Source organism: Podarcis bocagei, assembly GCF_964188305.1.
Source record: "Podarcis bocagei genome assembly, contig: HAP1_SCAFFOLD_167, whole genome shotgun sequence".
Classification (NCBI taxonomy): domain Eukaryota; kingdom Metazoa; phylum Chordata; class Lepidosauria; order Squamata; family Lacertidae; genus Podarcis; species Podarcis bocagei.
The window spans coordinates 58,522-71,006 of NW_027670281.1; the positions used below are offsets into that span (position 1 = coordinate 58,522).

General features: G+C 44.6%; 1 protein-coding gene and 1 long non-coding RNA gene across 4 annotated transcripts in view; one reads left to right on the forward strand and one right to left on the reverse strand.

Moving 5' to 3' along the window:
- Positions 1–12,485, reverse strand: part of LOC308579542 — a 20,669-nt gene that overhangs the window by 2,717 nt on the left and 5,467 nt on the right. For 2 of the 3 annotated variants that reach the window (XR_014004530.1, XR_014004531.1), the window contains exon 2: positions 6,421–6,756. This is a non-coding gene — a long non-coding RNA (uncharacterized lncRNA). Of the gene's footprint in view, positions 1–6,420; positions 6,757–7,206; positions 7,297–12,485 lie in introns of those variants that run through there. The other variant, XR_014004532.1, reaches the window with a different exon arrangement.
- The window catches only part of LOC308579541 (solute carrier family 2, facilitated glucose transporter member 5-like), a 26,688-nt gene continuing 17,065 nt past the window's right edge, over positions 2,863–12,485 (forward strand). The window contains exons 1-4 of the mRNA XM_081214106.1: positions 2,863–2,926; positions 5,494–5,575; positions 6,484–6,579; positions 7,809–7,954. Coding sequence (XP_081070232.1) covers positions 5,507–5,575; positions 6,484–6,579; positions 7,809–7,954 — 311 coding nt within the window. The 5' untranslated portion in view covers positions 2,863–2,926; positions 5,494–5,506. The remainder of the gene's footprint in view (positions 2,927–5,493; positions 5,576–6,483; positions 6,580–7,808; positions 7,955–12,485) is intronic.

Here is a 12,485-nt window from a genome sequence, read left to right on the forward strand (position 1 = left end):
CGCCGGCTCCCTTGGCCTATAGAGCGAGATGAGCGCACAACCCCAGAGTCGGTCACGACTGGACCTAATGGTCAGGGGTCCCTTTACCCTTTACCTATTATTACCTTTATAGCCCACCTTTCCTCCAATGAGCCCAAGGTGGTGCACACAATTCTACCTCTCTTCACAACAACCCCATGAGGTAGGTCAGGCTGAGAGATGGTGACTGACCCAAGGTCAGCTAGCAAGCTTCATGGTCAGTTGGGGGTTTGAACCCACATCTCCCAAGTTCTAGTCCAGCACTCTAACCATTACACCACCCTGGCTCTCTGGTCATCAGTCTCCAACTCTGCCTCCACCCCTACCTGTTCAGCCCCTTCCCCTTGCTGGTCAAGAGGGGCAGGGGAGAGAGTCAGCAGTTCTGCCCCCCCCCCTTGTACCTGACACAGGGACCTTCCTCTGCCGTCCCTAGGTGCCAATCTTACAGCCCGTCACCTGCTCCTCCTTCCTCCCATCTTGGGCTGCCAAGCCAGGCCAGATTCCAGGGCCTGCCAAGGATATTTTGACACCTGAGGCAAACCACAAAATGGTGGGGGGCACCTCCCAAAGGGCAAAAGGGGTGAGGGAAGATCTAATATCAGGAACAAGGAAGAAATGACAATCTGTATCAAAAGCAAGGGTGGGAAGAGACGAGCAGTGCCTCCTATTTGCCAGGATGCCTCTGTAATAGTAATAATAATAATAATTTATTTATACCCCGCCCTTCCCGGTTCAAAAACTGGGCTCAGGGCAGCTAACAACAAATTTAAAACACTTAATTGTAAAAGCAGCATAAAATACAGCATAAAAACATGAATAACAATAAAATTCAAAATTCAGAAATCAATTTAGGGGAAATAAGCATTAGATAATCCCCAAGTCTAGCTGGCTGAATTGGTCCTACTTGGGCCAGCGAGGAGGCCAGGGGAGAATTAGCTGTGGGGTCTCAGAGCGGCTGATCTTCATAAAAGGGGAGGGGGAGGGAAGAGAAGGGAAATAAAAGATCAGGCTGAATTCAAATTAAAGGCCAGGCGGAATAGCTCTGTCTTACAGGCCCAATGGAAGGAGGTTAAATCCTGAAGGGCCCTAGTCTCATGGGACAGAGCATTCCACCAGGTCGGAGCCATCACTGAAAAGGCCCTGGCCCTGGTGGAGGATAGCCTGACTTCCTTAGGGCCCGGGACCTCTAAACTATGGTTATTCATGGACCTTAGGTCCTCTGTGGGCCATACCAGGAGAGGTGGTCCCGTAAAGAGAGGTGGCATTGGGGGGTTGCTGGCTTCCAAGGAGCATGCTGGGGCTGTTGCTCTCACCATGGCAGGGGCAGCAGCCAATGCATTCGCTGGAGGCCGAATCTGCTGTCCCTATGAATGCTGCCTCCTAAGGCGGTTGCCTCAACTTGCCTCATGGTTGGGCCGGCCTTGCCAAATCCTTACAGGACTGAGGGGCCCACAACAGTAAGCTTTGTCATTTACACAATTTCCCAGTTCCCACCCACCCAATCTACTGTAGTTGGAAGATTTTTGTTTTTCCAGAATTGGGCCTTGCATCATCAGTATCTTGCCCCAATCAGCACACAACTGAGCATTTCTGTATTAGGGGCTCTTAGCTTCTTGTTTGCAATGTTTTGAGATTTCCTGTGACTGCATCCGGGAGAACTGCCTAAAAAAAACGTGTCTGTCGGGGGAAATTTGCCCCAAACCCCTGATGAATCTTTGTGAGGACTTTAAAAATCAGAAACCGGTTTAATCCCCACAACAACCCTGTGAGGTAGGTTAGGCTGGTCCAAGGTCAAGAGCAGGGGATCCGAACCCAGGTCACCTATGTCCTAGTCCAGGGGTCTGCAACCCGCGGCTCCGGAGCCGCATGTGGCTCTTTTACACCTTTGCTGCGGCTCCGGGGCGGATACTAGCGAGGGGAGGAGGCGCATTGTGCGCCCCGACACTCCCCACTGTGGCGGGCGCTGTGCTGGCTGTGGCGTCGCATGGGGACGGTGCGTGTGCTAGTCATGCACCGTACCGACGTCACCTTCCCACCCGCTCGTTCGCCCGCTACATTGTAAGGGGCATGTACGCTGGTCACTGCATTGAAAGGGGGCATGTATGCTGGTCACTGTTTTGAAGGGGAGTGAAGAACACACACACACAAAAAGGTAACTTGTTAATTTAACGTTTATTTCTATGAGGAGGAGCAATTCTGAGGGGTCAAACAAAGAAATAATAAAAAAGGGACAAAAAAGTTATTTTTATAATGACGAGTCTTGCAGCTCCCAGTTTTTTTTTTCTTCAGAAATGGGTCCAAGTGGCTCTTTTTGTCTTAAAGGTTGCAGACCCCTGTCCTAGTCCAACTTCCCAACCACTACGCCATGCTGGCTCTTTCAGTGGGTCTACTCTGAGTAGGGCTCGGCTAGCGACAACCCAATAATAACAATATTGCATGTGGCTGAGTTAAGGCCGCCTGGCATGCTCACTGCTCAGCTGCTCAGCCACGATGGGATCCTGGTATACCTAATTCTTTTTTTTTTTTTTTTTTTGAAGTAAATTAAACTTTTATTCTGCTATACATATATATATATTTATTTATTTATATTTATATATATATATTTGTGAGCTCACAACGAGCCCAGACATCGGTATACAATGTAGAAAGCGAGAGCCAGACACACCTGAACTCCAAAATAATAATAATAATAATAAATGCATATCGTCTGGAATCTCAAACAGACCACAAAATCCGCTTGTACGTTCAATCACCTAGCCTTCCAACTGCCAACAGCTCCCCCAAATGGAATCTTTCAGCATCCTTCCTCTGATTGGCTCTTGCAATACTGCCTGCCCGTTGATGTCTTTCAAGAGAAAACAGGGCGGGGCTGATTTCACCCCTCTACTTCCAAGAACAGAAAGCTGCGGTAAGTTTCTGTGCCTTGCATAGCTGTCAGCCTTCCCTTTTGGGGCGGGAAATTCCCTTATTCCAGCGCCGTTTCCCGCTGCTTCCTGCTGCTATCTTGGATTGTTAGATATCCCATAGACTGTCCCCGGGATAAGTGAGGCTGCTGATCCCTTTTCAAAATTGAAAGTTGACAGCTATGGTGCCTTGAGGGGGTGGGTTGGCTCCCTACAGACAGACTTCACCGCTACCCACTTCTGGGACTGTTGACCCAATGGATTACCTTGGAAGACAACTGCTTCAGTTTTCCCTCCATCGTTTCTGACTTGGTTTAAATCTGGGAGTAGGAAACTTCTTGCGCCCCCCCCCCCCAGGTGTGGTTGGACCACGACTCCTACCCCTGCTTCCTGTTGGCCATGCTGGCTGGGCCTGATGGGAGTTGAAGTCCAAGAACAGATGGAGCCCATAGGCTCCCTATCCCTGCCTTAATCAGTTGTAATAAAAAGCCAGAACAGGCACTCATGCAGAGACTGAGCAGGAAGCCTCCTTGTCTGGGTGGTGCTCCCAGGAGTCTGCCTCTCTGTGTTCGTGATTTCTTTAAACATTCAGGAGACAAGTCACAGGCTTTCAGTATGTCCCTGCCATGAGCATTCACTACCACAAGATATAGCCCCTAGCTTTTTAGACCTTTTTTGTTTCCCTGGGACTAAAAATATTCAGTGAAAAGTGAGATATAAACACCACTATTAAGTAAGTAAGTAAATACATTTTGCAGGAGGGTTTCCAGCACATAGCAGAAATTTAGGTTTGTGCAATTGAAGTGGATTAAAAGGCAATATCACCCCGGAGCAATAAACACATTTTTGAAAAGAAAATACTTTTTGCAGTTTGGAAAATGACGTGGAAATGCCTAGAAATGTATAGAAGGAAGGAATGCCTGACAAGCAAATCAGGCTGAGTGCTGAGCTCACCATCATATCACCATCACCCTGCGAACAATGTGGTATAGTGGTTAGAGTGTCGGACTAAGACCCAGATGGCCAGGATTCAAATGCCTACTCGGCTGTGAAGCTCACTAGGTGACCTTGGGCTGGTCACTGTCCTCTCAGCCTAACCTGCCTCCCAGGGCTGTCATGGGGAGGTGGAGACACATATATGTCACTTTGAGCTTCTTGGAGATAAAGGTGGGATGTAGACTGGATAACTTATTTAAAAAATAATAAGTGAGGAGGGTGGTGGAATTAAGTTTAAAAAGTTTGAAGAACTGTCAAGTATGTTAATAAACTGGTTGCAATATTATCATCTAAATGAATTGTTTAAAACAGATAAAAAGTTAGGTTTTGGGAACCAATCATTCCAGTTGGAGAGAGACCTGCTAGATATTAGTAATATTAAGGTAATTTCAGAAACGTATAAGATATGCAAACAAAAGATGAGCAAGTGAAATCTTCTATGATACACTGGGCAATGGATAGCGAAAATGTATAAATCTGAATCGAATATTTGCTGGAAGTGCAAAGAAAAAGAAGGTACCTTTTTCCATATGTAGTGGGAAATGATATACAATGAGCTGAAAAAAATGTTCAAGGTAACTTTTTATAAGAAACCAGAGGCTTTTCTTTTAGAGATTAGAGATACCTAAACAATATAAAAACTTGTTTATATATGTGACCACAGCTGCTCGTATGATATTTGTCCAAAGATGGAAAGAAGACAACGTCCCAACCAAAGAAGAATGGCAGCAAAAAACTACAGTATTGGAATATGTAGAAATGGCGAAACTCACCGGAAGAATAAGAAATCAATACGACAGTGTCTTTGATTTAGAGTGGAAAACGTTTATTGAATATTTTATAAACTATTGCAAACAGATACACTCATTAGCAGGTTTAACGTAAAGACGTGCAGCGTGATAAAACTAATTTCGAATATATGGGTAAACTAATAATTAGGCTTAAACTGGGAGTTGCAATAAAGATACTATAAATATAAGAAATCGCAGAAAGGGAGGAGGGAGGCAGAAATTGGGTTTTGAAATTTGATGTAAAACTATATCTTTTTTGTTTGATGGAAACTGCAAAATGATACACGCGCGCGCACACACAAATATATATAGGAGAAAGGTGGTATATAAATGCAATTTAAAAAATCGATAAATCAAAGTGAACTCTCAGCAAAGACTGGTGATACATTTAAAGGGGACTGTAGGTCCATAAGGGGCAAACTATAGTTCCCATTATCCTTTGGCGTAAGCCATAGGGTTTAAATGTGTGGTGTGTACATAGCCATAATCAAACCTCTGCAAAAACAAATCAGGAGGGATGCCCAATAAACAGGCTGTCAGGAGGAGCTGTCCATGGACCATTTAGTCAGGCATGGGCAAACTCCGGCCCTCCAGATGTTTTGGAACTACAATTCCCATCATCCCTAGCTAACAGGACCAGTGGTCAGGGATGATGGGAACTGTAGTCTCAAAACATCTGGAGGGCCGGAGTTTGCCTATGCCAGGTTTAGCTATTCTTATGTTCTTAAAGAAGTTGCAAGAGATAATAACCGCCTGACAAAATGTCCCTCTTCTTCCCCCCACAGCTGAGACTCAATTATGGAAACTACCGGAAGAAGCACTGATAGCAAGGCAGTGCCAGAACCAAAGCCCATAGTCCGCAAATGGGTGAGTTTGGACATGGCCAACCCCCTGCAATGCAGGAATATGCAGCTGTCCCACATGGGGATTGAACTTGCAACCTTGGCATTATCCCCACCATGCTCTAACCGTCCAATTTGACCTAAGAGGCCATTTAAAAAATTCAACCCTCCCACATCAAACAAGTGACATCACACAACCAGAATACTGAGGAGCGTTCTGCTTTTGCACTCAGGTCCTGCTACGTTCTTTTATAAATGGTGCTGCCAGCTCCCAGAAGCCTTTAGTCCAGCAATAGGGGGATCTGTGGGCCTTCTAGATACTGCTGGACTGCAGCTCCCACTAGCCCTGACTACTGACCATGCTGGCTTGGGGCTGATGGGAAATGGAGTCCAGCAATACCTGGAGGGCCACAGGTTATATCACCTTGCACCATAAACACTCCTCCTATGAGCAGAACTCTGCCCACACTGCCTTAAGATCCAAGCCATTTGTCTTTCATTAACTATGTCCTATGCATTGATGGGGACACGGGTGGCGCTGTGGGTTAAACCACAGAGCCTAGGGCTTGCCGATCAGAAGGTTGGCGGTTCGAATCCCCGTGACGGGGTGAGCTCCCGTTGCTCGGTCCCTGCTCCTGCCAACCTAGCAGTTCGAAAGCACATCAAAGTGCAAGTAGATAAATAGGTACCACTCTGGCGGGAAGGTAAACTGTGTTTCCATGCGCTGCTCTGGTTCGCCAGAAGCGGCTTAGTCATGCTGGCCACATGACCCGGAAGCTGTACGCCGGCTCCCTCGGCCAATAAAGCGAGATGAGCGCCGCAACCCCAGAGTCGGTCACAACTGGACCTAACGGTCAGGGGTCCTTTTACCTTATGCATTGATGAACGCTTTGCCTGACAGATGCTCTTATCTGCTGCTTTGATTTCCTGCAGGAGGTGACAAATTCGCTTCTCCGAACAGTGCTGGTCACCAGCTTGGGATCTATCCAATATGGTTACAACCTCTGGATGGTCTATTCCCCAGTGCTGGTAAGATGACCCTGCAGTACAGGCGGTTTCTTACAACAGGGGCTTCTGACTAAGCTTCTGGGAGTCAGCGAGTCATGGAACAGTAGAGTAGGAAGAGACCCCCAACAGTCATCTAGTTGAGCCCCCTGCAATCCAGGAATCACAGCTAAAGTCATCAGAGATATTTTCAGGTTGTATCTAGGGGTGGAGAGAAATCTGAAATAGTTTGTGTTTTAAGGGCACATCTACATAGAACACACATTCCAAAACAAGTTGCCAACTGGAACACCTGTCAAAATTCTTCTCAGAATTTTGTGGTGCAATGCTTCAGCTAGTGTACAGTGGTACCTCGGGTTACATACGCTTCAGGTTACAGGCTCTGCTAACCCATAAATACAGTAGTACCTCGGGTTAAGAACTTTGCTTCAGGATGAGAACAGAAATCGTGCGGTGGTGGCACAGCAGCAGCAGGAGGAGGCCCCATTAGCTAAAGTGGTGCTTCAGGTTAAGAACAGTTTCAGGTTAAGAACGGACCTCCAGAACGAATTAAGTTCTTAACCTGAGGTACCACTGTGTACAAAAAATAAAATGTGTATATTAGTGCAGATAAATGCATATGTATTAGTTAAAATAAGATAGGCTTCTCACCAAGTTTTACTCAGCGTAGAGCCATAGGGGTCTCCTAACAACTCTCAGCATCCTTAACAAATAAATCATTTGGTGACGATGGAGCCTTGGTCTCTTGCAGCCAAAACTCAAAAGAGTCTAGTGGGACTTTAAAACAGGTGTGGAAGATCTTTCTTCAGCCAAGGCTCACATTCCCTTCTGAGCAACCATTAGTAGATGCCGTTGGTGGAAAAGGCTGGAGGAAGAACCGTTTACAGAAAGAAGAAAACAATGAAATGCTTAGGGTTTTATTTTGCAAAGTTGAAATCAACTATTTAAAACCTTTTTAAAAAATTAAAATCAACGGTAAGCCGAAAACCGGATTCAAACAGACACCAACGCTCTATGTGTCTGTATAGGCTTTCTCAAAAGAAAACGTTTTTAGCAGTCGCCGAAAAGAATACAGTGAAGGCGCCTGCTTGATATCAAGAGGCAGGGAGTTCCAAAGTGCAAATGCTGCCACTCTAATAGAGAGAAGTTCTACATATGAGTATTATGTGGCACCTGCAGGGGTGCCAGTTCCTTCTGATTAGGATGTGTTGTGGATACACTAACCTTGCCCATGATATGATTTCCTCTCTTAGCTCATGGAAGACATGGGTCATGCTGCGAAGAATCCAGGAGAGCAGCATTATCTGCACTTCATGCTAGGCCTTGCCATCAGTTTGTTCCCTATTGGAGGCCTTACTGGAGCACTCATCGCAGGAGTCATGGTGGATGAATATGGAAGGTATATATAGATGACCTGGTGATTAGTGAACTTCCAGTCCTAACTTTGGACGTGGGGCAGGTGGGCAGGGGAGTGGGGCTTCTGCTGAGCCCTGTCTCCCCAGCTGAGGCTTGATTTAACTTCTGGCTGAGGAGGTTCACCCTGTAAAAAGGCATCCCACATTTTAACAAAAGATATTCAGCCAGCCGAAGTAATGCTATCGTTTGGGTGGCATTCGACAAAGCAGACCCATTCAAATGAATGAGCCAGCCTGAGCGAGCCCCCCCTGATTTCACTGGGTCATCTCTGAGCAAAACTCAGCCAATGACTGCCCTTAGATTTTAATCAGAAATGCAAGGAATCTTGCAAAAGACATATTGCCATTGAGATGGCTGGTGTGGATCAGACACCGCATCAAAGGAAAGGAAAGAAGTATCCAGACTTCCGGTCGGTGCCAGCGCTTAATGGCGGTCCTAGCTCCGAGCTCCGGAGAAGGACTGCTTCGCAAGTTCGGGTCTTACCCGCTACGGCAAGCGGGGGACCCCTAAAATCCCAGGCGCTGAAGCCTGAGAACAAGGAGACTCGGTGGGCACCTTTGCGCCCCCCGGTACCGTGAAAGAGCCTTTTTAAAGGCTACGGATCGACATCGGGAGTGAGCGCGGTGCTGAGAGTCGCTACCCAGCCTGCGAAGTGAAGCCGCGTCGCCATAAGCGGAGAGCGCCGATTCCTTCCTGAAAAGAAATTCGGACTGATTCCCCGTGAGTAAGAACTGAAAAATAACCGGGACTCTTTTATTTTTAAAAATTGGGCTAAAAACGGGGGAGATTTAATCAAAGGAAGTCTGCCTCCCCCCGACTGCATGAAAGCGAAAGCAACGGAACTTTAAACCTGCATCCGTTTAAATCTGTCCTTTGATCAGCTAAACCGGACATTTAAACCTTTGATCTCCCCTCTAGCAAGCAGGGCAGAGGGGAGGCGAATCTGACCATTAACTGCATGACTTATTTGGAGGAAAAAAAACATCTGCTGTCTCATCTGTTTGATTGTACGAAACGGTCTGCCTTCTTAGTACACTGAACTGACTTTTCCCTGTGAAGTGATACTTTGATACAAAGTTTCTACACTGCCTGACTATTGTATATCACAAGAAGAAACAGTATAAATTGGGCAACTGTGGCAATTTGAAGTTATAAGTATTTAGTAACATTGGCTTGGACTGTGTTAATTTCCCTTTTTCTTACTTTTTGGACTGTCTCCTTGTTTTGATACTTGGAAATTTTGTTCTATGGCCATTTTGATTTGCTCCCTCTAGAGGATAAAGTAAAGTTCGGCACGGCTTAAGACAGTGGAATTTTCCAAGGGAGAACAAATCCCGTGGGAATTGACCTTGACATGAGTGGCCCACAAGAAGAGATAGTCACAAGAGCCAAGATCAAGCAACAACAGCAACAACAACAGCTGCAGCTGCAACAGGCAAAGAAAAGAGGTTCAATTTCAGGCGCAACAGCCGGATCAGCAGGAACAACAGGTCAAGACAAAGGAGCAGCCGTCTCTATGGAAGCTGTGACAGAGGCCTTGCTCAAGATAAACCAAACCCTGGAGTCTTTGACAAAACAGACTTCAGAGAACACACAAAAATTAACAGAAATATCAGCAAGATTAAATCAGAATACAGAATCTATAAATAGATTGGTAGAGGAGAACGCCACCACGCGCCAAATTGCCGAGGAGGCCAAAGCCACTGCCGGAGAGACACAGGAGAAGCTAGAGCCCCTTGCCAAGAAGGTCTATGAGCATGATGCAACATTGGCCTTGTGGGAGTTACAGAGGAAAGAGAGAAATTTAAAATTAAGACTGATTCCGGAGAACGAAAGAGACAGCCTTGTGGAATACTTGACACGGGAGTTTGTGGATTGTTGGGACCTTGAGGAAGACGAATTTAAAATCACGACTGCCTTCAGATTGGGTAAAAAGCAAGATAGAAAGACACCGAGAGACTGTTTGATTACACTCAGATCCAAGGAGGAAAGAGACAAAATATTAGGATTACACTTCGAAAAGGCCCTGCAAATTGGAAATTCAGCTGTACAGATCTTTAAAGACATCCCAAAATACATTTTGGACTTAAGAAACTTTTACAAGGACTTGGTTCTCTTGCTAAAGAAGAACACTATTCGCTTTAGGTGGGAGTTCCCACAAGGACTGTCATTTGACTACAAGGCAAAGAAAGTGAAAATAAAGACAATTCAAGACAAAGACAAATTTTTGGCAAGATACCAGGAGGATTTACAGAAGGGGACTGTGGACGTACTTGCAGAACAGAGGAGAGCATTGGACATCTTGAATCTCTTGCCTGGACAAAAATCATTACCATCAGAAGAAGAGCAACAACTTGGAGCTGTTGGAGGAGTCTTAAGAAAATAACAAGATGGCTCTGCAATTCCTTAGTTGGAATTGTAATGGGCTCAATGGGCCTTTGAAGAGAAGACAAGTATTTCATATATTGAATAAAGAACAATTGGACTTGATATGCTTACAAGAAACTCACATAACCAGAGCCCATAGGAGATTACTTTCAAATAAAAGGCTAGGACAAGAATTTATTTCATCAGATAAAGTTAAGAAGAGAGGAGTTGTAATATATGTGAAGGAGAAATGGGCTCCAAAAATGATATTCAAAGATGAACAAGGGAGATATCTGGCTGTGGAGATACAAGTACATGGAGAAAAATTCTTAGTTGTTGGAATTTATGCACCAAATGAAGGCAAATCTGACTTCTTTAAGAGACTTCATGAAACCTTGACGGACTATTTGGATTACAATATGATAATTATGGGAGACATGAATGGCGTGGTCTCCACTAATATGGACAAGGCACAAAGACTAACAGTCACTAAAGAAGGGAGACTCCCTAAGACTTTTTTCGAAATGACAGAAAATATGGACTTGATAGACATTTGGAGAACAAGGAACCCTCTGGAGAGAGAGGGAACCTTTTTCTCCCAAGCAATGATGACCTGGACCAGAATTGACCAAATCTGGGTTACTAGTGGACTGGCTCCAAAGATTAAGAAAGTGGAAATCTGCCCAAAAACTTGCTCCGACCATAACGCCGTGAAGATGGAGATGAAACCCACAATAACTGGTCAATTTAGATGGAGAATGAATGACACCCTCTTTCGAGATAAGGAGATTCTCACGAAGGCCCAAAAGACCCTAAAAGACTACTTTGAAATAAATTTGAGGACCGACGTCGAGAAAAGAGTGATCTGGGATGCAAGTAAAGCGGTTATGAGAGGATTTTTGATTCAACAAAACTCAATAAAGAGGAAAAAACAAAATGAGAAAAAAGAGAAGATCTTGGAAATGATAAAGGAAGGAGAGAGGAAATTAAGAACAAAACCAAAGTCTCAGGACATTTTAAGAGAGATCAAGTTATATCAAACCCAATATATGGAATTGATGAACCAAGAGATTGAATGGAAGATAAAGCAAATGAAGCAAAAAACTTTTGAATCAGCAAATAAATGTGGTAAACTTTTGGCATGGCAATTGAAGAAAAGGCAGAAACTAAATACAGTTACAAGTCTAGAGGTGGATGGAAAGAACATATCTAAACCCAATGAAATTAGAAATTGCTTTTTAAGTTATTTCAAAAAACTCTATACTCAAGGCCCGCAAAATGAAGAAGATATAGACAAATTCCTTGGAAGATATGGATTACAAAACATCTCTCAGCAAAGTAAGATGGACTTGAACCAGAGAATCTCAGAACAAGAGATAGAGGCTGCCATTCAGAATATGCAACTGGGCAAATCTCCGGGACCAGATGGATTGACTTCTAGATACTACAAATCGCTGAAGGAATGGTTGATTCAACCATTAAGAGAAGTTTGTAATGAGATCCTTGAAGGAAAAAGGGCACCTGAATCGTGGAAAGAGGCATACATTTCACTCATACCAAAGTCAGAGACTGAAAAGACCCAACTCAAGAACTACCGCCCAATATCATTGCTCAACGTGGATTACAAAATTTTTGCAGACATTTTGGCAAAAAGACTCAAAAGAGTTTTGATGGAGATGATTCATAAGGACCAAGCAGGCTTTCTCCCTAAAAGACACCTGGCGGACAATGTAAGGAATGTTATAGACATTCTGGAAAAGCTAGAGGTGAATATAAACACTAAAGCAGTATTGATATTTGTGGACGCGGAGAAAGCCTTTGACAATATTTCTTGGAGTTTTATGAAGAAGAATCTGCATAGGATGGGGGTAGGTCAGGGTTTTGAGAATGGTATGGCTGCAATATACTCTGAACAAAAGGCCAAACTGATTGTAAATAATGTGGTGACTGAGGAGCTTAAGATAGAAAAAGGAACACGACAGGGGTGCCCGATTTCCCCATTACTCTTTATTACAGTTCTGGAGGTCTTGCTGAATATGATAAGAAATGACCAGCAGGTTAAAGGTGTGCAGGTCGGAGCTAAACATTACAAGTTAAGAGCGTTCGCAGATGACTTAGTATTGACTTTGCAAGAGCCAAACACTAGT